The 27,288-nt window shown below is 42.5% G+C and overlaps 1 protein-coding gene across 3 annotated transcripts in view; it reads right to left on the bottom strand.

Moving 5' to 3' along the window:
- HMGXB3 (HMG-box containing 3) overlaps positions 1–24,717 on the bottom strand; it is a 58,027-nt gene extending 33,310 nt beyond the window's left edge. Inside the window, exons 1-10 of one of the 3 annotated variants that reach the window (XM_082652244.1) lie at positions 24,330–24,582; positions 21,544–21,682; positions 20,488–20,662; positions 16,422–16,919; positions 15,175–15,273; positions 9,148–9,279; positions 4,889–5,035; positions 4,617–4,792; positions 1,713–1,888; positions 1,478–1,575 (exon numbers count right to left, since the gene is read on the bottom strand). In XM_082652244.1, the coding sequence (XP_082508370.1) occupies positions 1,478–1,575; positions 1,713–1,888; positions 4,617–4,792; positions 4,889–5,035; positions 9,148–9,279; positions 15,175–15,273; positions 16,422–16,919; positions 20,488–20,662; positions 21,544–21,680 (1,638 nt within the window). In that variant the 5' untranslated portion in view covers positions 21,681–21,682; positions 24,330–24,582. Of the gene's footprint in view, positions 1–1,477; positions 1,576–1,712; positions 1,889–4,616; positions 5,036–9,147; positions 9,280–15,174; positions 15,274–16,421; positions 16,920–20,487; positions 20,663–21,543; positions 21,683–24,329 lie in introns of all 3 variants that reach the window. The other 2 variants (XM_082652245.1, XM_082652243.1) reach the window with 2 other exon arrangements.
- Between the last annotated feature and the right edge of the window lie 2,571 nt (positions 24,718–27,288).

Below are 27,288 nucleotides of genomic sequence, written 5' to 3'. Positions count from 1 at the left end.
GCCAATTAAAAGGAAACTACACAGAAGACTGGGAATTTACACACATGAAGGGAATCTAAGGGCTGGAAATCTAGGAAGCAGCTGAAGCAGACTCGATTACCGTCCTTCTATTCCCCAAGATCACACATGCACCCAGTGGTGACACCACATTTGGGTGAAAACAGATCAACCTTCAAAGTAGAAGCTGGCTGATAGCCTTGTTGGGGCAAATTTAGAACTATCAAACAAAAGCAGTTCCCTGACAGAGAGCACATGGCAAGGGAGATGGCAGACTTGATACTCCTATTCCAATTTGGTCCATGTCAGGGTTTTCAATTTCAAACTGAGGGACTGTGAAATTAACTTAATGGGCTGAAACCAGCATTTTGGAAAAAGAAATGGAAACATGACTGCATAAAATAAGGGCATAGCTTCATTAAACTTTTCATGTGTATATATATGTATATATTTACCGGGCTGTGATGTAGAAATGTGTTTGTTACTGACGGCCATGCTCTCAAAAGTGCTGATTTAGGGATCTTTGATCATATTCAAGTCACAAATGGCGAAACAACTAAAAAAAAAAATCTAATAATAAATATACTTGAACACATGCAATTTTGACACCTGAGAAATCTTTAATAGCTCTATCATTAAATGGAATGAACTGTACTGGTTACAAACCAGTACATGGAGAAAGAGCCATGCTTTTAGGTTTAAAAAATTACATTTAAAAGATAAACACAGACTAATGCAGGAAAGAACTTGGCTGAATGAGCGCACACCAGACCATCAATAACAGTTATTTCTGGGTGGCAGGATCAGAAGAGACTTATTTTCTTTCTGCCTTACCTGAATTTTCTTTATTTTCTATAACAACCATGCATTCATTTTTTCTAAAAAGACATGACAACTAAATGCAGCATATAAGCCTAGATCGGATCCTGTTCTAACGTAGAAAATGCTATAAAGGACACAACTGGGTAAAACCGACGAAACTGGAATACAAATGATAAAGTATCAATGTTTCAGTAACAGAATATCTCTAGTCTTAGGAAATACACACTGAAGCATTAAAGAGTAAAAGGCCATGTTACCTTTAAATTATGTGTATTTTAAACATACATATATACACACACACACAATGGGGAAGACAAATGAGCACAAATGATAATGCAAAATGGGCTAATATGTTAACAATAGGTAACTAGGTAAAGAGTACATGGGTGCTCTTTGTACTACTTTTACTCTTGCAAGTTTTCTTGTTTTAGTTATTTCTAAATAAAAATTTTAAAACATGCATTCATTTTTATAACCAGAAAAAGAAACTAATTAAAAAACAGATAACTCATTCATGCTAACCCTCCTCCCACAGTTCTACCAGTGTTAAGAATAGGCTTTTTGCCTATGGCTTTGAGACACTCAATGGAAGTCCTGTTCTCGGAGCTGTCAGCCGCCCCCCCAACAGATGGCTCCCCCTCTGCGGAAAGGGTCTTACCTTTACCTCACCAGTGCTAGATGGCTGTTGGATGGGCTGGCCCAGCTGCTTCAGCGTGCTTGGCTTCAGGCCACAAGTCCTCACAGAGGGAGTCTTATCTGAAACAACCAGGAGCCAGACTGGTGACTTAAGTGCATTCAGAGTCTCCCTAAGTCTCTCATCTCCATGCTCAACCCCCACTCCTGTCCCCTTCCCTTTAGAGAGTCCCTCCTCCCGAGTCTGTCCCAGACCTTACCACTCAGGGGAAAGGCCTGCCTGGCCCTGGGCAGTCCCATGCTGCTGCCTCGACCCACGTTAGCTGGGGCTGGAAGAATTGCTCTCATGGGTCTTGCTGCAGCCAGTAACGAGGGCTTGCCCCGTGCTCTGCCTTTAAGCTCTGGGGCTCTGGGCACAGGAATAAGCAGGTCAACTCTGAAAAAAAAACAAGAAGGGAGCTCTCCTAGAAATTCCAGACCAGGGGGAAGAAAACCGAAGTGCAATCTTCAGATATCACTTTATTAGAATAATGTCCTGGTTAAACTGTCAGGCTTTAGACATTAATTAAACCATTAAATAGCTGTGTAACCCTGGGCAAGAAATCTTACTCTTCTGTTTACCTCGTTTGTAATATGCAATTACATGTACTTCATGGGGTCATTATAAAGATAAAAAAGTGCAAAACAGTGCCTACAGTGAGGGATATCAATAGCTACTGTAGTTATAACATCTAATCTGCCTCTAATCAGCCCAAGTATTTAAAGTGTATCAGTCTCCCACATGAGGGCGGCTGAGAGACCCTGGGGAACAAGGTTCATGTTTTCTTCATCTTTGTAGCTCCAGTGTTGAGCATAAAGTCTGCCCATAGAAGGCCTCAATACACATTTGCTAAAGTGCTTCACCTGCCCCAAAGTGCACAGCTTCATTCTCTAAGGACACGGAACCATCTCAAAGTATACTGTTAAATTTTAAAAGACAAGATGTCAAAGTATGTATGTTATGCTACCATTTGTGTAAAGAAAGGTGGGGGGGGCTTCCCTGGTGGCGCAGTGGTTGGGAGTCTGCCTGTCGATGCGGGGGACGCCGGTTCATGCCCCGGTCTGGGAAGATCCTACATGCCGCGGAGCGGCTGGGCCTGTGACCCATGGCCGCTGAGCCTGCGCGTCTGGAGCCTGTGCTCCGCAATGGGAGAGGCCCATGTACTGCAAAAAAAAAAAAAAAAAAAAGAAAGGTGGGGGGAAAAATATATATCACACACACACGCACACACACAGCTGACCTTGAACAGCACGTATTAGGGGCACTGACCCCCACAGAGTCAAAAGTCCACTGATAACTTCACAGCCCTCCATATCCAGGGTTCCACATCTGGCAGATTCAACCAACTGCACACCATGTAGTACTGTAGTACATACATACTGAAAAAAATCCACGTGTAAGTGGACCCACGCAGTTCAAGTCCATGTCTATTCAAGAGTCAACCATGTACATGTATATATATATGTGTGTGTACACACATGTATTTTTTCCCTACCTTTCTTTACACAAATGGTAGCGTGACATACATACTTCGACATCTTGACCTCTAAAATTTAACGATATTAATTATAAACACACATACACTCCTATTTGTTTGCATATACTTAAAATTATCCCCCCAAACACAGAAAGTTGGGAATATTGTCTCTGGGAAATGGGAATGGAGCACCCAAGGACGGGACTGAAAGGAGATTTGTTTCAGTATATATTCCTTACACTTTTTCAGTCTGAACTATGTGAATATATTTTCTATTCAACAATAAAAGTTTTTTTTACTCGTAATAATATAAACCAGAATTTCTAAACCTTGGCACTACTAACATTTTGGGCCAAATAATTCTCTGTTGCAAGAGGCTGTCCTGTGCATTGTAGGATGTTTAGCAGCATCCTGTGGCCTCTACCCACTTGATGACAGTAGCACTCCCTCCCCAGTGGTATCAACCAAACATGTCTCCAAACATTGCCACAATGTCCCCTGGGGTACTGCTCCCCTTTGAGAACCAATGATATAAACAAAAAAGAGCCTTCCATTTTAAGACCATAGCTGCCTCTGTAAAGGTGCTACATACATGGAGAATTCAGTCAAGCCTCTAAGGTGAGAAAGCCTTCAAGGAAGGGAGGAAAAACAGCCCACACTCACAGACCTCTCCTATCTACAAGGCACTGGGCTGCAAGCTTTACACACAACCTTTTTCAGGCTGTGTGGTCAGCCATTGAGGATACGATTCTTTTTTATAACACCCAACTCAAGATTTTTCAGAGGGGAAAATGGGTATGAAGTGACTATGCCCACGGTCAAACAGAAGCCCTGGACAGAGTCACAACCAGAATTTAGTTCTCTGACCACCAGGACAGGAATCTTTATTATATAAAGATGCCCTAATAAGGCTTCTCTTTTCAAATGCAATATCCAGAATTGGATACTAGGTTTGTAACATTGCCCACAGCCTGTACCAACAAGACTCTGTAATAACTGCTTTAGGGAGACTGACAAGAAGAGATGTATAAGGGATGGGACAGCAGTGAATAGACAGCAGAGTGTAGGAGGACAGGCAAATAAATGTCTCTAGGCCTCAGCTTCTGTATCTCTAAAATACAAACCATGAATTGGGCTCTGCTATCTCTCTCAGGAATGCTGTAAGGATATGGGACAAAATAAACACAGGGCACTACGCAAGCTGCTGTTCTAAACACAATGCTGTAATATATAAACACATTGGGGGACTTCCCTGGTGGTCCAGTGGTTAAGAATCCGTCTTGCAATGCAGGGGACGCTGGTTCGATCCCTGGTCAGGGAACTAAGATTCCCACATGCCACGGGGCAACTAAGCTCACGCACCACAACTACAGAGCCCGCATGCCACAACTGCAGAGCCCACGTGCTCTGGAGCCTGCGCACCACAACTAGAGAGCTCGCATGCTGCAACTACTGAGCCTGCCCGCTCTGGAGCTCACGCGCCACAACTAGAAAGAAGCCAGCGGACAGCAACGAAGAGCCCACAAGCTGCAACAGAAGATCCCAATGTGCCGCAACTAAGATCTGACGCAGCCAAAAAAATAATAAATAAATAAATATATAAATGTTTTTTAAAATAGGGGGAAAAAAATAAACACATTGGGTTACCCTGTAGGCTTTTTAGGAGCAGGGAGTGAATTGGAGGTGCTGGTCCCCTCCGCTGGTGGTGGCACGTCTAGTCCAGGACTGTCATTCTCAGTTGTCCCCAGAGAGACCTCACGCTGCATACCACTCTTGACCACTGGCTTCTTAATGACTGCTGTACCACGATTCCCAGGAGTTTCCTTGACCAAAACATGGGCATCTGAGATGATCACTTCCTCCCACTCATTCTCCTCACCCACGTCTCTTTGAGGAGCTATACTTAGGAGCTGGCTTACAGCTTCTGAGTTCTCCAGAGTCAGTTTGGAAGAGTTTTCCTTAGCAGAATTTTGCTCGGAGGTGAGAGGCTGCTGATTTCTTTTAACCACAGAGCCTTTGGAGGAGACTCCAGAAGTCAATTCCACTTTGACTTTGGCTGGCTTTTCCTAGAAAAAAAAGAAAACCTTTCATGCATATAGCATTTTACAGTTGACAGCACATTTACAAATATTCTCTCATTTGACCCTTGTAACAATAATGTGTGAGCAACATATAAGAAGCTGAGGCTGAGAAAGGAAGAGGCTGACTTCAGGTCCCAAGTATAAAACTGGCCTGAACCTAACTCTTCTGATTCCAGTTCCCTTTCACCACTGTATTCAATGTCCGAGTTAGGATAAGCCTATTCTAATAAATTTCTTAACGACATGTTTCTTCAGGTTTCAGCGAACAAATGCTGACATTGTTTTACCTCGACCTTTGATTGTTCAAGGCCCTCTCCTTTATGTCTACAAAGAGGCTGATATACTGCCATATTGGGCCTAGAAGTATTAGGTTGTTTATCTTGGTGGTCCCTTTATGAGACTCACTTACTCACAATGTGGTCACAATGTCGCAAAGACTGAATGCTTGCAACTCCACTGGGGAAAACTCTCATCTTTTTCCCAGATTTTTTCAGGTTGAGTCCTAAAAGTCAGCGTAAGGCTGACTTACACATACACCACAAACTTCTCACTGGGTCAAATCAGATCACACACGTTAATTACATGCTAGAAAAGGTTCCGACTCACTAAAAATACCAGCTGCTGCTATCTCAGACAGACCCGAGGTTTACATACATATATGTACACACGAACACTTAAAAAAATTTAACAGTGGACTTCCCTGGTGGTGCAGTGGTTAGGAATCCGCCTGCCAATGCAGGGGACACGGGTTCAATCCCTGGTCTGGGAAGATCCCACATGCCACGGAGCAACTAAGCCCGAGGGCCACAACTACTAAGCTTGCACGCTAGAGCCCACGGGCTCTAGGGCCCCCATGCCACAACTACTGAGCCCACATGCTGCAACTACTGAAGCCCGTGTGCCTAGAGCCCGTACTCCACAACAAGAGAAGCCACCACAATAAGAAGCCCGCGCACTGCAACAAAGAGTAGCCCCCGCTCACCGCAACTAGAGAAAGACTGCACGCAGCAACGAAGACCCAACACGGCCAAAAAAAAAAAAAACAAAAATTAACAGTGTTCATCTCTGTGGTAGGTCTCAAAGGTTTTTTCCTTCCACGTGAATAGTGAAAGGCACTATAAACTAGGAGACAAAACACAAAAGCTGCACTCTGTCTAGGCTCTGCTTCAACCTAATTGCTTATGTCACTTAAGGCAAGCTTCATCTGATTCCTCATTTTCCCATTATGGAATAAGAGAGCTCTGTGTTTGTCAACAGCAGCAAGATAGCCTTTTGGGTGGCCCAGCTCTTCATGGTGGAGGGGCAGGACCCCCTACACTTCACAGGAAATTCAGCATCTGTGCCCAATGCCATTAAATTTCAGTATTATCTCCCAGTCACTGACTATCAAAAACCCCTTACATTTCAGAAGTCCCTCTGGGCAACACGGTGCCTCTGGTTAAGAATCAATATAGACGACCTTAAGAAATCTCCAGTAAAGCATTCTCAGATTCTAACACACAATTACAAACCATGAGGACAAGAAAAATTCCAAGTAACTGTACTGAGCTTACTGACTGCTAAAGAAGGAAGAGTCAGCAGAAAAACAGGAGACAAGATAAACTAAACCCCTGAGATGAGAACTTTGAGCAGAACACTGCCCACTAAGTAGGCTATAGACAAAAATTCTTTGCAGGAAGACTGGATATTTAAGCAATCAGAGCAAAAAACTCCAGCTGGTGATCTCACATTTCCTTAACTCAGCCTACCCTTTTTAGATGTCACTTTCTTTCAAGATGGAAGGCAAATACTACCAGTTCCTCGACCAGAGACCTCAATTACTGCTATCAGAGAGCCCACAGTAATGAGGCCTTGAGCTATATACCATACCTTGAGCCTTATATACCATCTTTTGTTCCATCCAACTCACTGGGAACTGTGCCACGTTTCTTGGGCTAATTTTAGCCAGTATGAACTCCAGAACAATATAAGAAAAGGTGAGTCATTTCCTGACTGGCATGGACACATTTGGAGCTTTTAGAAACTATTTATAATTGCTCTTTCAAAAATCAGAACTCAGGAAATCTTAAGATTCTGCAGGTAAACAGCACAGCAATGCCTGAGAAGTATGGTTTAGTGGAAAAGGCGACAGCATAATTAGCAATGTGAATGTAACCAGTCACTTCTCCTGAATCTCTTTTTCCTTAGCTGGAAATTTGGGAGTTGAGCTAGCTGATAATCAACGTCACCTTTATCTCTAAAAATTTTAAGTGCATTGATGCTACATTGTTACATTTTTCTTCTCACACTCAGGTATTCTGTTCCTATGAGATTTAGAAATCACAGTATCTGCTCTTTACATGGTAATTCTTGCAAAAACCTTTGGGAAGAATATTCTGACTTAGCAAGTAAAGACAGGACAAGTAGCTAAGAAAAAAATTGTTTTCATGTCATGAGTTTGATCTCAAAAAGAGAATGGCTCAAAAGTTATTCAATCAAAGGGGGAAAAAAGACAAAATGAAAAAGGAAAGAAAACCAAAGTAAAAACAGAATCTGAAGCAGACTAGGCACAGGATCGGTTACACTCTTTCATGCAAAAGCACAGGAAATAAGGTCATTTGACAGACCTGCTGTGCATCAGTGAAGAAGGACCAAGGAGGAGTCCAACAACTATCCAATTCAATCTTCCTACTGCAGCTGGGGAAGTACATTTTGGGAGAATAATTAGGGTAGGAATAAACGAAATGGCTTCACAGTGCACACTAAAAACTCCACAAGGCCCTAGGTACTTCCTGCCCCTTGAAATGTTAATTGTCTCTACTGTTGCTGTTAATATTAATTATATTGCTGCCAACAATGGAAGCAGTGAAGCGCTACTGAGGATTGAATATTTAATACACTAGGAATGTGCCATCCACTTCGCATGGATCATTTCATCTGACCCCTCCAATAACCCTAATGAGGTAGGCACTATTGTTAACTTCCATTTACAAATGAAAGGAAGCCTAAATCAAGAACAGAGACATAAAATGACTTGCCCAGGGTTACAAAGCTAAATACTTGGGAAGTAGGGTTTGAACTGAGGAAGCTGACTCCAGAATTGTATTCTTAATTATTAACCTATTCTGCCTCCGAAATCGGTGCTATCCTGAACTCCAACACTCAGCCAGAGGGCAAAAGTCACCATCCAGTAATTTTCTGAGAGTTGTTCTGTGGAAACTGCCCAAAGGAACTTAAGTATGCTGCTATTTAAGTTTTCTCTACAGAACTGAGTTTGGACCATGAGTCAAACACATGACGAACACAATCCTAACCTAAGCTACTTTCACAAAAACAACACCTTCTTTCCTCTTCTATCTACCCAAATTCTACTGATGTTTCCAAACCATCTCCTCTATAAAACCACCTGACTATTCTAGTCCTTTTGTCCCTAAATAATTTATATCAAAAATGTGGCAAGTATGTATGATTCATGTAGTCAGCATACAACAGGTAACGAACATGTGCTGAACTGAACGTCACAGGGGCTCAGCTCTAACGCTCATTTATTTACTGAGCATCATTTATTTGGAGACAGAGGTATACATCTGGAACGTTAAGCTATGGGAGACCTGAATATCGGGTTAAAGACCTCCACTTTTAATAGGAACTATATGAAACTAAAAGGACTCTGAGCTAGGGAATGAGATGTGCGCTGTGCGTGTGAATAGGTAAGCAGTCAGTGTGGAGGGTGGATTGTTAAAAATGTAACCCTAACAAGAAATGAATGATTTAACATGGTGTAGTCATTCATGGAAAACTATGAAGCAATTAAAAATAATGTTTTTGAAGAATATTTAATGGCATGATACGTTAAAGGAAAAAAAGGCAAGATACAGAACTTGTATATCCACAGAAAAAGACTGGAAGAAAATATACTGAAATCTTAACAATAGCTTTTCTTTGGATGGTATGAGATTACGGATAACATTTTATTCTTTCTTTTTAAAAAGAAAGAAACTGATTTATTTGTGTCGTCAGAAAATTAAATGAATATTAATTTAAGTCATCTGTTCTTAAAGGGAATAATAAGCCTACTTTGTGGGGTTTCCAAAGCAGTGATGGCCAATGAACTTTACCTTTGGGATCCACTTCCCTCCTAGGAAGTTACCACAGGTAGGGCACTTAGGTGGTTTGTGCCTCGTGACATATGTGAAGGAGCAGCCTGGGCTGGTGCATGTCCCATGGCCCCGTCGGGTGTACGTAGTAGTCTGTGTTTAAAAAACAAATAAAAAAGAGCAAGTCAGAATCAACACCACAGTCTAATCTCTGTCAGATCCTGATGACCATTATAACCACAACAATGCCAGGAGGATACCAGCTTGCAGAAGGTTAGCCAATTCATGGTATCTTAAAAGGTCAGAGTTGGAAAGGTCCTAAGATACAACTAACTAGTTCAGTTTTTAGAAATGGAGAAAGTGAATTCAAATGAAGAAAGACAGCTGCCCAAGGTTACAGAGTTAGGTACCAGAAGTATAAAGGTAAGAAGAGTTGCAATTAATTAAGCAAAGTACCACACAGTGCTAAACACTCTACCAATATCTCATTTAATGTTCTCAGCAATGCTATGAAGTATTATTACTACTGAGGTTCAGAGTAGTTAAATGCTCTGCCTCAAATCATGTAGTGACTCAAGGACAGAGCTAGACCTAGAAGACAGATCTTATTGATTCCTGGTCAAGATTGCTTCCATGCATCCTGCTGCACCCTCTGGCTCTCAATACTTCAAAGAATTTGCTTCTTCATTCTTGTTAGTTAAAAATCAGAGAACCTAGGACCTACGGTTCAAAGATATAAAAAAAAAACAGTCCAGTCGCTAAAATAATGAGAGGGAACTCCAGTTGAAACCAGGTCCTCTGACACTCCACAGAATTTGATCATCTGCGTACAAATATATTCAGTCACTGGCTTGCACCATCTCCGATGATTTCCCTTTGAACAGAATGTATTACATTTCAGCTACAAATAGAAATTAGCCACACTCCATTTCTTGATTAATGCTGGAAAGAAAACACTTCCCTGTCAGATTTGTTCTGTCGCTTATGGTTTACTCAGCTACTAATCCCAACCTCCCTAGCCTGGCCAGAAAGCAAAAACTTCCCTTGGGAAACACCAAGCTGCCTCTAGGCCACCTCTGGCCAGAACACCTAAGGAAAAGGTGATTATGACAGTGATAGCAGGTCAAAGATGAGTGTGAAGTTGTGTGGCACCAAGGAAAGAGACCAGGGTTTGGGTTCCAATTTTGTCACTGACATACTGAATGAGCTGGGGGTAAGTCATCTTAGCTCTTGGGCCCTTGGTTTCCTCTTCTGCAAAATCACCTGCCCTTTCTGCTTAATGGATATATCCTGAGGAGCAAAAAGTCCGTGAGACTATTATTAATGGGTAAAACATTATATCTTATCTTTTCTCAGACTGTGGCCCCACATGGAATATTCATTCTGAATACACCCTCAGAGCAAAGTTAGTGCTATAAATAAATTACCATGAATTTGGAAATACTCCTGAACAGCAACTTATAGAAATGACTTCAGGAAATAATGCTAGCATTCAAGGCTGATGCTGCCTTCTTAAGTATTTCTAGAAGAGCTTGGCTGACACTTATTAAACCATGAAAGAATACAAATTTCCAGAACAGGAAAGGCTCAGGAAAAATAATTAGTTTATTACAACTTTCTTATTGAAGAAAGTATTGTTTATCCACAGCAGGGGTTTTAGAGGATAAGACAGATTGTGACAAGTTAAAGTTATGTATTATTAATCCTAAAAGAAGCCAATACAATAACCAAGACAAAGTTAATAGCTCATAGGCCAACAAAGGAGATAGAATAGATTCATAAAATATACTTAATTATTTCAAAAGAAAGTACAACAAAACAGATAGGACCAAAACAATAACAACAAATAGTAAGAGGACTGATTTAAACCAAACCACATTAATAATCACATTAAATACATACAGCCTAAATACTATAATTAAAAGGCAGAGATCATCAGATAGGTCTTGCTCTTAGAGCCAAACTATATGCTGCCTACCAAAAAAGGTACGGTAGAAATACAAAGGTACAAACAGGTCAAAGGATGGAAAAAGATATACCTTGCTAATAACAATAATCAAAAGAAAGGTTGATATCAGAACTAAGTAGATTTCATAGGCAAGAATACTGCCAGAGATAAAGGTCATTTCATAATGAAGAAGCATTCAGTTTATCCAGAAGACGTAACAATCCTAAATGTTTGTGTACTTAGTAACAGTCAAAATACATGACACAAAAACTAATAGAACTGCAAAAAGAAACAGATAAATCTACAATGACAGATGGATGCTTTCTCTCAATAATTGACAGAAACAGTAGACAGAAAATCAGGAAGGATACAAAATCAATAAGGAACACTATCAATCAACTCAACCTAATCTGAAATGTATAGAACACCCCACCCAACAGCAGGAATACATATTCTTTTCAAGTGCACATAGAACATTTATCAAGACAATCCATATTCTGAGCCATAAAATAAACTGCAATCAATTTAAAAGGATTCAGGCCTTATAAAATACAAAGTTCTAACCACAATGGAATCAAATCAGAAATTGATAAAGACAGACACCTGGAAAATCCCAAATATCTGGAAAATAATTAAGTAACTCATGGGTTAAAGAAGTAAGTTAGAAAATACTTTGAACTGAATGAAAATGAAAACTGCACCATATCAAAATTTGTGGGATGGGCTTCCCTAGTGGCACAGTGGTTAAGAATTTGCCTGCCAATGCAGGGGACACAGGTTCAAGCCCTGGTCCGGGAAGGTCCCACATGCTGCCGAGCAACTAAGCCCATGAGCCACAACTGCTCAGCCTGCACTCTAGAGTCACAAGCCACAACTACTGAGCCTGTGTGCCACAACTACTGAAACCCGCACACCTAGAGCCTGTGCTCCGCAACAAGGGAAGCCACTGCAATGAGAAGTCTGCGCACCACAGTGAAGAGTAGCCCCTGCTCCCTGCAACTAGAGAAAGCCCCACGCAGCAACAAAGACCCAATACAACCAAAAATAAATAAATAAAATAAATTTATTAAAAAAAAATTGGGGGGGGATGCCACTAAAGCAGTGCTTAGAGGGAAATGAAGCACTAAGCAGCTATATTACAAGAGAAGCTCTCAAATCAATGACCTCAGCTTCTACCCTAAGAAACTAGAAAAGACCAAATTAAACCCAAAGTAAGCAGAAGAATGATAGAAATGAGTGAAACAGAAAGCAGAAAAACAACAGAGAAAATCAATGAAACCAAAACCTTGTTCTCTGAGAGCAATAAAATCAGTAACCTCTAGCCAAGCTTACCAGGAAAAAAGAAAGAAGACCCAAATTAACAGTATCAGTAATGGAGAAGTAAACTCACTACAAATTCTATAGATATTAAAAGGATAAAAATTCCACAAAACTTTAAACATAGAATTACCACATGATCCAGCAATTGTACTCTTGAGGTATATACCCAAAAGAACTGAAAGCAGGGACTCAGACATTTGTACACCAAAGCTGATAGTAGCACTGTTCACAACAGTCAAAAGGTAGAAACACACCAAATGTCCATCAATGTTTATGAATAGATAAAAAAAATATAGTATACACATGCAATGGAATATTATTCAGCCATAAAAAGGAATGAAATTCTGATACATGCTACAAGATAGATGAACCTGAAAACATTATGCTAAGTGAAAAAGTCAGACCAAAAAGGAAATATTTGCATGATTCCACTTATTTGAGGTACCTAGAACACACAAATACTAAGACAGAAAGTAAAATAGCAATTACCAGGGCTTGGGGTGGAAACAGGTAGGGTGGGGAATGGGGAGTAACTGTTTAATAGATACAGAGTTTCTGTTTGGGAAGACGAAAAAGTTCTGAAAATGGATAATGGTAATGATTGCACAACGTAAATATATTTAACAGCACTTGAATTGTACACTTAAAATTGATTAAAATGGTAAACTTCATGTTATGTATATTTTACCACAGCTTTTTAAAAGAAGAATAAGGGAATGTTTTGAACAATTTTATGTCAATAAATTTGACAATTCAGATGAAATGGACAAATTCCCTGAAAGACAAACTATCAAAGCTCACTCAAAAATAGATAATCTGAATAGTCCTATATATATTTTAAAAATCGGACTTGCCATTATAAACTTTCCCACAAAGAAATCTCCAGGCCCAGATAAGTTCACTGGTAATTCTAACCAAACATTTAAGGAAGAAATAATGCCAGTACTACACAAAACTCTTCCAAAAACAATTGGAAAAGCAGAAAATATTTCACAACTCATTCCATGAGGTAAGCACTACCTTGATACTAAAACAAGACAAACACTGTACAAGAAAATTAGAGACCAATAATATCCCTCGTGAATATAGATACAGAAATTCTGAACAAAATGTTATCAAATCAAATCCAATAATATATTAAAAGGATAATACATCATTGCCAAGTGGAGTTTATCCCAGGAACACAGAGTTGATTTAACATTTGAAAAATCATATTAATCACATTAACAAACTAAAAAAGAAAAAAAGAACACACGAAAAATTTTGACAAAATCCACCATCTCAAAAGACACACAAAAAATTTGAAAAATCCAACATCCACTCCTGATAGAAGCTCCCAGCAAAAGTAACTTCCTAAACATGATAAGGGTATCTCTGAAAAACCTACAGCCAATATTAAACCTAATGATGAAAGACTGAATACCTTCCCCCTAAGACGACGCATAAAACACAGATATCGGCTCTAACCACTTCTATTCAACACTGTACTGGTCCTCGACAAAACCATAAGACAAGAAAAAGAAATAAGGAATCCATATCAGAAAAGAAGAAATGAAACTATTAGACAACACTGCCATCTATGTTAAAAATGCAATAGAATCTACGAAAAGGCTAGCAGAATACATGAGTTTATTAGCAAAGTTGCAGCACACAAGTTTAATAAGAAAAAAATCAATTGTATTACTATATACTAGCAGTGAACTATTAGAAATTGAAAATAGTTTTAAAATACCATTTACAGGGACTTCCCTAGTGGTCCAGTGGTTAAGAATCCCCCTTACAATGCAGGGAACGTGGGTTCGATCCCTAGTCGGGGAACTAAGATCCCACATGCCGTGGGGCAACTAAGCCCGGGCACTCTAGAGCCCACTGGCCACAACTAGAGAGCCCACGTACTAGACACAAGCCCACGTGCTGCAATGAAAGATCCTGCATGCCGCAACTAAGACCCAATGCAGCCAAATAGATAAATATTTTTTTTAAAATAAAATACCATTTACAATATCATAAAGAAACATGAGATATTTAGGAATAAATCTCAGCCCACATGCTGCAGTGTGTGATGGAAAAAACATTTGAGAATCAAAAGACCCAGGGTCCTCGTTCTGCCTTGTTTTGCAGCCCAGTGGCCTTGAATCAGAGAGAGAAAAAGTCCTTTCTCTTCTCTGGACCTTTTTCCTAACCTGCACAACAACAGGATTGAATTAGATCAGTGATCCCTCAATTTTTCTAAAACACGTATGCTTCAGAAATTTTATTTTATTTATATATTTTTTTTGCGGTACCCGGGCCTCTCACCACCGTGGCCTCTTCCGTTGCGGAGCACAGGCTCTGGACGCGCAGGCTCAGCGGCCATGGCTCACGGGCCCAGCCGCTCCGCGGCATGTGGGATCTTCCCAGACCAGGGCACGAACCCGTGTCCCCTGCAACGGCAGGCGGACTCTCAACCGCTGCGCCACCAGGGAAGCCCTGCTTCAGAAATTTTGATAAAAGCCATGGAACCTATCCCAGGAAAATACTCTCTCAAGGAGAAAAGTTTGTATGTAACTTGAGGAGTTCATGGAGGTCCAATGAACTGGACCTCCTTGAGGAGGTTCCTGTGGAGGTCCATTCACAGACCCTCCCCCACTCCCTCACCCCCAGTTAAGAATACCTGAACCAGAAAAACCTCTGAGATCTTTGCCAGTCCCAATGTCCTAAGTTTGTTAAGACTTTTAGAAAACTACCTGGAAGAGAATTCTTATGGAGCCTTAATCTCCTTGAACTCCCCACACACTGACCAGTTTGATGGAGGTGGGGTTCTCCACAACCGAGTAGGCAGGAAGAGGCAACATGATGAATTGTGCAGCTGGCGCAGAGGAGCTAATCTCACTGGAATCCTGTAGGTACATGGAGAGAAGAAAGTTTTATTGAGATGGAGTGAAGAACACCCAGGACCATCCACAACACTGAAGACCAATCAAGTCCAATAACCATACATAATCTGCTTATCCAACGGCACATCAAAAAAATGAATGAATCTATAATTATCTCAAAATAAAAGTTTAATTAAGAACAAACAGAGACAGAGAAAACCAGTACCACAAGGAATGTGCTACCCTCATTTTACAGATGAGAAAACTGAGGTTCTGAAGAGACTCAGAACTCCTAGATCACATAAGCAGTTAGTGAAAGAACCCAATTCTTCTGACCCTGTCAAATGTTCTTAGCGACCTATTAATCTGCCTTAACTAGTGGCATGCTTCATCATCATAAACAGCACTGCGGCAACAAGTAATAAAACAGATTTACGCCTGGCACAGAATCCTCTGCAGGGCTATCTGCTCACATCCATCTAGGCCATAGGGGCCGCTGCATGCTGGTCCTCTTAGCCTAAACAGAACAGCTACCTCTTTGAGGATGCCATCGCACCCGGAGTAATAGCATGGTGGCAGCTCCCCAACTCTCCACTTCCAGGGGACCAGGCTGTGGAATCACGGAAATCACTGTTCTTTCTCCTCAACTGGGCATGACAGAAAAGCCACTGGGGAGATACCTCCCTCTTCTTTCTCAGCTATTAGTCCCATCAACCTGGCTCTGAAGAGAACTTCCTTCTTCCTACTTACTCTGTGCCCAACAAGACTATTTAAAAAAATTCTCCTGAACAGTTCAAGGTGCCATTGTGTTTGCTGAAACAATCTTAAGGGAACATAAAATTCTAACTAATACTAATAGCCAAACAGATCCTGGCTCTGACTCATGGACAGCCCAAATATCATCCCCATCCCTCCTGTTAACGTACCTTATCTCATGTGAAGAAAATGTTGGCTATACTGGGCAAGAGGAGTTGGTGAGAGTGCCTAAGAAACTGAAGCCTGGGGACTTGGACCAAGCCTGGGGACAAAAAGGTTCAAGAGAACTGCAATCCAACTAGAAGTGCCACACCAGTATTCTTACTTACCACTATTTCAGAATCACCCTGCATGGTGCTAGCTGCCTTTTTAACAATCCCAGGTAAAGCAAAATCATCAGAACCAAAGTCACTTACCCTCATGACTGTTACCACGGACATGCTCTCCCCAACCTGGGGGTGGGGCACAGCCAGGCTTCCAGTGGGGAGGTCTGGTGAGCTGTTCACTAAGGTCTCTTCAATTACCAGGCTTGTCTGGTAAGGTTGGTGGCTCTCCCCTACCTCCAGGGAAGCCTCATTTAGGAGCACATCCGGGCCGAGGATCTCTGAGGTGGCGATCTCCTGTACAGCACCTGGCTGGGCAAGGGCTCCCACATCCTCAGCTAAGGCCTCCACAGCCAGACATTGTTCTGCCATGCCTGCATGGCTGGGCACTGTCTCCAGGGCAGTGTTGGACACAAGGGATGGTCCTCTAGGGGACATTTGGTTCTGGGCCACACACAGCTCTAGCTGAGAACAGCTCCGCTCCTCCTGCAGGCTGCTCTTGGGGATGATGATATAATCTGAGCGAGGGAGGATCTTGCGGAAACCTGGGATGTCCGGAACCACAGCGGTCAGTGCAGAGAGTTTAGAGTTCTGAGGATGAAAAAGCCAGGTCGGGGAGACAAGCAGAGATAAATGGAATAAGACCACATAGATATATACTTATAAGCCTTTTTTTTCTTCGTTTTTTTCTGCAAAGGAACCAGAAAGACTCCATTCTCTTGACCTAAGACTTAGACAGGGTCAGCCTCTGCCAATAGCAATGTCATCTTCAGCTGAATCACACTTTAGCCAATGTAACTTACTCAATCACATAGGAGACAGAGAACGTGGATTAGATTCCAGAAAGGGCACTGATCTTGGCATCTTAAACTGTGAGCTGAAATCCCAGGTCTGGCATAGTCTTAAACAAATCCTTTCCCGTTTTTTTGGCCTTGCTGCCCCATCTGTAAAATGAGGGAGCTGAATCTGGCTATCTATGAGTTCCTTTCCAGCTTTGATACTTTAGGATTCCAAAGTAGCTGAAGATTTAGATACCAGAATGTATAATGCTTAGTGAAACCTTTAGAAGCATCAAATACAAACCAACAGGCCATGTTGGATCTCAGGGCAGCAAGCAAGGATTCTGATATCACTGGCTTCTTCCAGACTTGCAAAGAAGAGAATGAACAGATCACAAAGCTATCAATCAATAAGAAGGCTTCACGAGAGAATGTGTATAGGGAAGTGGTTATCTGATAAGCACTGAATATATTGGGAGGTGATGGGGAGGGAGAAGAATATAAATATTAACAATGACCTAGGATCTTAAGGTTCAGAAAATAATTTCCTGACTTTTAAAGCAATACTACTAAGTTAGGTACTATTATTATTCCCACTTCACAAATGAGGGCACTGAAGCTCAAGGAGGATAAACTTTCCCAAAACACATAATTAGTAAGTAGTAAAGGTGGGACTCCAGGCCAGGTCTTCTAAGGAGCAAGGAGACCAGGTACTAGAAGCACAGCCCTGCATGGCTAACTGGCACCAAGAAAAAGGTGCTTTTATTTTTTTCAATTTAAACTGAAAGTTACCCAATGAGGAAGACAGAAAAGTTCAAAATGAACAGATAAGTGAGAACTGAAATTAAACAGACCAAAAAATAATTTCAGAAGCATCATTTAAAAGGAACTAAGTCAATTACAAAAGGATCCTTAAATAAATCAAAAGCAAGAAGTCAATGAGACTACTTAGGGTACAAAGGAAGCACTCAGAGATGAAAGTTAAAAGAAGCACTGAGATGAAACATGAAAGCAGACTGTCCAAATCCTTTATGGAGCCTTTACTGGAGAGATAATGAAGAAATGATATTCTCAAGTCACGCTTTGAAGCAGACAGGTCAAGAGAACAAGACTAAATGGTGGCAAATACATAGTTTGGTCTGGACTTAATCAACAAATCCAAGCACAAGAAACCAGGGCAGCATGAATGGCAGTCATCTTACAGACTGTAAGGAATGACACTGGAACCATGGGCCCAGCCACTTGGCAGGAGACCTGAAGGGCTGCCAGGGAGACAGCCTGCCCCAAGGTCTCTGACAGGCTCCCTAAGTATGCAGGCAAGAGGGTCCCACCTGTACACCAGGTAATCAGGGAGAGGTCAAACAGCATATAAAGCCTGTCTTGGTACATTCCAGATGCTCATTAAATGCCACCTTTTCTTATTATATGGTCACTGGACATTTAATCTACTAAAGAGTGTTATTTACTCACCAAGTCAGAACTCAGCTAGGTGTTTTACATTGTCCATTTTAAACACTGTGAATAGATACTATTATCCCCATTTTACAAATGAGGAAAGCAGGACTCAAAGGTTAAGTGATTCTTCCAAGGTTACAGCTAGTTAATATTAGAGCTAGTCTATTAATGATCTTGGGGGTATTGGTAGAGATGATGGTAGATATAAATTTACATATGGGTAGGGAAAAATCATTGTAAATGATCTACTTAATTTTTTTTAAAAAAGCCTTAATAAGGACCTATATTAGTGTCTGGTTTTAAAAACCATATCACTCCAAGATTAGGTAAAATTTTCTTATATCATGGGCAAAAAGTTTGTGACCTTATAATGGAGAAACCAAAAAAAATATGTGTACCTTTCCTTGACTCCGCCTCCCCCTCTCCACAGGGATTGTTTCCTAGACTCACACTTTACAAACAAATCATCTAGAGGAGAAGTACAGAGTGGCATCTCCAAGACTGTACGTAACACAAAGCTCTTCCAAGAAGGTAAATGCCAAGCCAACAAGGACAAAATAATCTAAATGGCATAATCAGTGGCAGATGGGCTCCACTAAAGGAAATACAACCCATTCTGCTATAACATAGCTGTTGCATTCCTGAAGAACCTTTGCTCTTCATTATAAAAAAAGAAGTTAGAGACAATTGTTTCAATTGAAAAAAAAAAGGAGTTAAGGTTAAAAGGTTTCAGCTTGCAATAACAAGGTTATTTTTCCTGCAGGAATTTCAGTTAAAAAAAAAAACAGCAGGGCTTCCCTGGTGGTACAGTGGTTAAGAATCCGCATGCCAATTCGGATGGGTTAGAGTCCTGGTCTGGGAAGATCCCACATGCCGCAGAGCAACGAAGCCCGGGAGTCACAACTACTGAGCCTGCGCTCTAGAACCCACGTGCCACAACTACCGAAGCCCACTTGACTAGAGCCCGTGCTCTGCAACAAGAGAAGCCACTGCAATGAGAAGCCCGCGCACCACAACGAAGAGTAGCCCCCACTCGCCACAACTAGAGAAAGCCTGCACGCAGCAACGAAGACCCCACACAGCCATAAATAAATTAATTAAATTAATAAATTAAAAAAAACAGCAGTGTTAACAGTTGTCAGTCCATTTTATTCCTGTGAACTAGAAATAACAAAATGGCTGACAGACACAAACCTAAGTGCTTCCTTGCTTATTCTTTAATCCAAGCACTCAAAGGCTCAATGTCCTCCACCAATTTCACCTTTAGCCTTCCACTTTTCCTTCTAGCACAGTTCAATACCACCAGTAACCAGTGGTAACAAAAGAACGTTGCCTTAAATAAAGCAGCTGTGTCTACCTCTAAACTTGCAAGCCTAATTGCTGATTACGTTATAACTGACAGTGGTGAGCACAACACAAATTAATTATACTTACACTCAACAGATAACATGAAACATGGTGTAGGGAAAATGCCTGTAGAAGCTACTCTATAAAAGAAAAATAACACTAACTACCCACAAGGACAAGTGGCTCCAAGTTTTGCTAAAATTCAGAAAAGGAACCTAAGGCTCACTGGAGATCATGTACTGCTGCAAGCAAAGAGTAGAGAGTGCAGGGCATGACCGAAATGGAAACAGACAGGGAGTTCCCTGGCAGTCCAGTGTTTATGACTTGGCACACTGCCATGGCCTGGGTTCAATACCTGGCACCTGGTCAGGGAACTGAGCTCCCCCAACCCACGCAGCGAAGCCAAAAAAAAAAAGAAGCAGACAATATCAGACTCAAGAAAGGTAAAAATGACTCAACTCAAAGTTTTCCTAAGAAGAGAGAAGGAAACCGGAGAACAGGGGGTTGGACTCCCCAAAGCCTCACCACTAAGGCAATGGAGGTATTAGCTGAAGAAGAGGAAAAAAAAAATTACTTACAGGATCCAAACCTTCTTTCTCTAGTTTGGCTTTCTCCAAGTAGTAACTCCTCTCGGCCACACTGAGAAGCCTCCAACTCTCACTAATCTTCTTATTGATCTCAGATTGAGGGAGGTGGGGGAGTTCCTGCTGCACTTTCAGGTAGATGTCATAATAGTACAGAAGGTAAGCAGACCTGAGGAAGCAAGGACTTCTTAAGGTTTTCCCTCACTCAACCAGTAAATACTACAATGTTTGAGTAGTGAAGAGCTAAATACAAAACCTAGCTTTTCATTTCAAAAGCATTTCTCTAAATAGAGACTGAAGCAAAGAAACATTTAAATAACACCCCCAAAGGGTGAACAGGGGGAGGTTTCTCCCTCCAGAAACGTGGAAGCAAAGGCTTGTCTGGTCTACTTTTCCATGACCACATTTTCTGCAGGGCTTAAATCCCAACATGGGCAAAGATAGATAAAGGTGTCCCGTCATTCCACTTTCAGGAAAAGGTTAATTAGAGAACTAATTACCACTCACACCCTACTCTTCTACACAGCCTTTGGTCATCTCACTGGTCAACAGCACCTCGCCAAGGCTGAGGGAGGGAAGCAAGCAGAACTATCAAAGTGACCCAGTGCTGGGAGCCTCAGCAAGAAGTCTGGAGTGTTCACAGTTAAGGGGGAGCTTAGAGCTGCAATTTGGATATTCTTAATAGATATCATTGGCGCTATTTGTAATTCCAAATTTTTACTGATGTCCTAATTAAATATTTAAATAACAATGGCATTAATAATAAATACAGTGGTTCTCTTGTAGCGAGCTTCCACCATTTGTATGTATATTTCCTGCTAAAGCCTAGAAACACGACCAAGATTTGGACAGGAATGGCAACTGCTGGCATCCATCGGCCACTTCCCACTCTCAATCACCGTCTCCCCCCAACCCCACTGCCCATCAGGAGACTTCAACAAATGACATGGCACTTTCAGTGAAACTGGACACAGGCTGAAGTCTTCTTCAACACAGCTCTCCAAGCAGCTTCTGTTTATAAATGCCAGCTATCAAAATGTGTTGGCTAACCTGGGTTTCTTGGCCTTTTCTCCATGTATTTTATACTTTTTCTTCTTCTTGGGTGGCCCAGGGGAGGTGTAACAGTAGGCTTCCTCAATTTCCTCCATCACGACAGTTACCTCAGTACCATCATATGATGCATCCATGGCTAGAGGAAAGTCAAACATAAACAAGGTTCAAGAACCTACCCTAAAGGGGAGAGCGGCCTCCTGATCCAATGATCCTTATCTCTGCCAGGGCCTTAAGACTCAGTCATTTGCCAAACTCATCAGATGGATCCTAAGAAGCACCTGGGGAACCTACTAAACATTCAGATTCCAGGGTTCCACCTCAGCCCTTCTGAATCAGAATCACTAAAGGGTGTGGCAATCCATGTGCTTAACACGTGCACCTGGTGAGTCCTCTGACTAGGCAAACCTGGAATCACTAGCTTAGAGAGCCCTTTCACTTTTACTCACTCATGGGATGCTCAGTAATCCTTCAACTCAAAGATTAGCCCCACATTATAAGAATTCCATATGGTAACAGGTAAATACTTGGCCAGGAGTCAGTTCTGGACACTCCCTCATGGCATCACCTTAAGCAAAATGCTTCACTGATTCACTCATTCATTCAAATGTGTTAAGTGCCAATATGCAGCAAGTTTCTTTACATTCTGCCAGTTTGTATGACTTTGGGCAGGTCCTTTAGCTGCTTTAGGTTCAGTTCTCTCACACATTAACAAGAGATGTCTCACCCACCTTACCACACTTATAGTGATAAGGCTCAAGGACATAACTCCATTTGAGAATAGTGCTATACAAAAAGGGTTCATTATTAAAGATGAATCATCTCTGCCTGAGATGCTTAACGACCTGCCCAAGGCCACCACACCCAGGAACTTGAAAGGCAGATTTTTTAGTTCAAAAATCCAACTGTGAGCCTTCTTCCATTATACTATACTGCTCCCATCTCCACCCACAACCCTCTAAACCAGCACTGTTCAAAACACTTTTTGTGATGACAGAAATGTTCTTCATCTGTGCTGCTCCAATACTGTAGCTACTTATGGCTACTGAGCACCTGAAATATGGCTTGTGTGGTTGAAGAACTCAATTGATTTCATTTTATTTAATTGTAATTGGTTTAAATAACCACACATGGTTAGCAACTACGGTACTGAACAGCTCAGGTCTAAACAGTAATCTGACAGACTGATATTAACTCTCTAGCACTGGCCTAAGAAACAGAAAACCTACTAATAGCTTTTCCTAGGGAAAGGAAGGCATTAAAAAAATTCAATGACTAGTTCAAGAAGAGTTAGTTTATTTGTGGCCACATTCTAAGTTGGAGTTTTACCCACAGACTCAATCCTTGGGTTCAAGAAGAGTTCGTTTATTTGTGGCCACACGCTAAGCTGGAGTTTTACCCACAGACTCAATCCTTGGATGGAGAAAGGCTCCCAAAAACCACTTGAATTTTATGAGAGAGAAATAATATAGTTGCTCTGGGAAATCTGTCAGAAGATAATTTAGGATTCTGGGAAGAAGGAGCTGTGTAAGTAAATACAGAACTGATAAGTGTATTACAAGGCCTACTCACATCTCATTTAGAACTCACTCCACAAATGATGAGGTATCTGATAAAGTATAATGAGAAAAAAAGCACTGTGTGTTGAGTCAAGAGACCAGGATCCAAGTCTAAATTCTAACCATGCGATCTCAGATAAGTCTATTCCCCTCCCTAAATTTCAATTGTTCCTCAAGTGAGACTGAAGAGGCTGAAATCAGTGGCTCCTAACTTTTTGAGAGGCAAGAATCCCTTTGAGAATGTTGTAAAGCAGGAAAAACCCTCTCCCAGAAAATGCAGACAGGTGTTTCACCTATAATTTCAAAGATATACCTGAGGCTAAGAACACGTTATTCCTAAGGTTCTTTCTAGTTCTGTACCATGTCTAAATGATTTCCCTTCCCATTGGAAAACAAAACAAAAACAACAACAAAAGAACCCCACTGCATTCTGTTATAGTGCAACTCTGGAGAACATAACCCACAACTTGGCTCGGTAAGAGATAGGCCAGTGCCTTCATTGGGTAAGGGATGCTAGGGTTCAAATCAAGGCTATGTGGGGATGTGCTTTTTTTGCCTTTCATAATTGACTTCTCAGCCCTTGAGTCTTGCAGAGAAAAGCAATACTGCAGGAGAGCTTCTGTAAAGAATGACATACAGGGTTTTAGCACCCAGAACAAAACAAAGTCATTACAATCATATTGGGGTAGGGGCAAGAAGAGACTGAGTTTTGGCTTGTTTGAGTAGCCCGGTTTAAGCCTGGGTCCAAGAGTATTTTCAGATCCTAGGCCTCAGTACAGCAATGCAAAAAAAAAAAGGCACGATAATATAAAGGTTAAAACCAAGGGCTCTGGAGGGCAGAAAATCAGGGTACTAAATTTAAGTTACGCATTTTAACAGGACGCGCACAGAGCTCTATGACCTTGAGCAATCTACTTACTCTCTCTAAGCCTCAGTTTTCTCATCTGTAAAAGAGAAGTAAGGCAGTACTTGAAATCTGTGACACGCTTTCACCGTCCTATCAGATCCTCCTCGGAACCTCATTAAATGGCTTCTGACAGCTCAGCAGTCGGCCATGGTCGGCCTACGGGCCTTAGATGTCCCAAAGGTACCGAATGCGGGAGGTAGAAACTAAGGCTCACTACTCCTACTTCGTAGAAGAGGCAACAAGGCTCAGAGAGCCGCAGCTCCCAGCTCGTGGGCGCCCAGCCGGTGCGGCGCGGCGCGGCGCTCGAAGGTGGGACTTACCCGGAGAAGTGTGCAAGCCGCGCGGCTCACATTCCCGGAGGCGCCCGGCCAGGGGGCTCGACGGGGGGGCTGGCCAGCGCACTCGCGCTCCCCGCTGTCGGAGAGAGGCGGCTCCAGTCGTGGCAGTGGCAACAAGGAAGTGGAGACGAGGACTCGCGCGCGCATCCCGGGGGCTAGAGGAGCCCCGGCCCCGCGGCCCCGCCCGGCGACACACGGCACGGAGTCGCGACAGCCCCTCTCTCTCCCCTTCCTCGGAGTCGTGATATGGGGTTGTAGAGGGCGGGTGTGGGAGCGCAGGTTCTCTCTGCAGGCTCTTCACCGACGCCTGCCGAGAGCCCCGGGGGTCAAGCCCCGGGGAGCCCGAGGAAGACAGCAGGCACACGGGCGTCGCCGCCGCACCGGTTCAGCAGCAGCAGCAGCAGCACACCTCGGATCGCTAGGAAAACCCGTCCCGGCTGCCCTCGCGGCGCGCCGGAAGCGGCCGGCTGCGCGTGACTGCTTGCGACCCCTTGCGCAGGCGCAACAGTCCAGCCCGGGCTGAGGGGCGGGCCCCTAGAAACTGCTTAGAGACTTAGAAGGGGGCCGCTAAGGCGGACGGACTACTTCCGGCTAGAGGTTCCGGGAGGAGGAGGAAGCTGCGGCCGCCCACGGTGGGCGCCCTCAGCCCCTGGGCGTTGCCGTAGGGCGTTCAGGTAAATAGGGCGGGGCTGTGGCGAACGTGAGGGGTCGAGACTCCGCCTCGCTTGTCAAAGCCACGTCTGGCCAGCAGAGCCCGAGCACCACCCTCCCAGCACGGAGTTCAAGGCCTGCCCCCAGTCCTCTTCACTCTGTCCCGGCTTGTTCAGGACAGGGTTCTTCTTAGTGCCGCATGAAGACGTCCTCCTCACCCCAGTAATCTGCCCTCAATCCGTCTCTCCCACCGTCCCACACTCAGTAATGGTAGTGAGTGATTCAAACGGAGCTGAATGACCATGTGGAGAGGCTCTGGAATCAGATAAGGATTGTCTTGTCCCTTCCCGCCAATGTCACAGATGGTGCCACATTCGTACAAGTCCCCTCACCCTCACTACCTTGCAAGTGCATTTCCAATCTGCCTACTTTTCTCCATCTACCACCGTCACCAGTCTTCTCCTAGTCACCGTCATCTCCTGCCTGGACTGGGGCAATTTCTTCCCATCTCCTCTCTTTTCCCTCTACAATCTATTCTCCACAACACGCAAATTGATCTTTTTGCACTGTAAGCCTGATTAGGTCACTCTCTGCTTAAGACCCTCCAGTGTCCTCTTGTTTACTTAGAATAAAATTCAAACTTATCTCGACCTACAAGACTTTGGTTTGGCTCTTGATTCATTCTTTCCACATCTCTTCTCAGTACTGGTTGTTCCCAGAACAAGCTATATAGCACTCTGTGGTGTTCAGAATGCTAGCTTTGTGCTGAGCCTCCTCGGGATTGAATCCCAGTCCCACCACATGTAAGCGATATTAAGCATGGAAAGTAACAAATTATGATTACAAAGGACCAATAATTGGTTCTCATTTCAGTAAATGGCATCACCATCCACTCAATTGCTCAGTGCTCAAGCCAGAAATCTGGGAATTATCCTTGACTCCTCTTGCACCTCACATCCAGTCCATCAGCAAGATCCGCAAAAACATAGTCCCAAACTGACTACTTCTTACCATCTTCACTATTACTCTATCCAAGCCACCATTATCTCACATCTGGACTCCGGCAACAGCCTCCTAACTAGTCTCTTTCTTTTTCTCTGACACCCTTCCATTCCATTCTTCACACAGCAGTCATCTTTCTCCTTGCTTAAAATCCTCCAGGAGCTTCTTGTTGCACTCAAATTAACATATCCCAACTATATATGGCCTACTAGGCTAGCCTGCATTTACCTTCAGATTTAGGGCCACCTCTTAGGAAAATGGACTTTACCTATTAGGTTCTCCACCTTGCAACCAAAAGACTCTTTCTAAAGTGCAAATCTGATCATGTCATTCCAAAAACAAAAAACAAAACTCCAAAGGCATCTTATTGTCCCAAGATCCTTGTTCTCTTCTCCAAAGACTTTTTTTTTCCTGATCACGTCTTTTTATTTTCTATAGTACTTCATTGCCTTTACACATGTTTCCTTCTATCTCAGGAATTCCTATTTGTTTATACTTTAAGTCCCAACATCAATATTTTTTCCTCTTTGAAGTACACTGCCTATCTGTGTCCCACCCAGTTGATCATCCCACTTCTGTCTTCTCGTCCACAGTACTCTGTAACCTCTGTTATAGCACTCCATACTCTAGTTTTGTCTTCCCTGGTAAGCCCCTCAATGGTAGGCACTATGCTGCATTCATCTCTGTATGGCTGGCATCAAGCACAGTGCTTAGCACACAGAGGATGCCATGAATGGATAGACAGATGTGTGGGGGTAGTGACAAAAGTCAGTCCTTAAAAAGGTACAGTCACAGCCTGAAGCACAGCAGCTTCTCTTGTTCTTTGAGGACTCTCATGATAAAAGGTTTAAGCAGGCAGTTACCAAAACTGCTACTGTTGGGTCACGTTTATTTCCTTCATAGCACATATCACACTCTGTAATTAACTAATTTATCTGTTCACTTATTATGTCCCTACACCACATTGTATTATTTCATAAGGGCAGGGACCTTGACTATGTTGTTCTTCACTGTGTCCTTACCACTTGGCACCTGTAAATATTTATTAAATGAATGTGTGGCTATGAGAAACATCTTCTGGCAATGAAAAATCCTTCCAAGCCAAGCAGCGATAGAGCTATGAAGATCTCACTGTGGTGGAATTTCAAGCAGGACTATGGAGTTGCAGAAATAGCACTGATCTGAGTCAAGAAATCTGAGCTGTATGAACCTGGGTTGGCCCCTTCCCTAGGCCTCAGTTTCTGTATCTTTAAAATGAGCCAGATAATAATTCCTTGAATTTATACAA

This window comes from Grampus griseus, assembly GCF_964374135.1.
Source record: "Grampus griseus genome assembly, chromosome: 3".
In the NCBI taxonomy this organism is placed as follows: Eukaryota; Metazoa; Chordata; class Mammalia; order Artiodactyla; family Delphinidae; genus Grampus; species Grampus griseus.
Note: the sequence above shows the minus strand (reverse complement) of the source record. Positions and strands in the feature narration are given on the sequence as shown.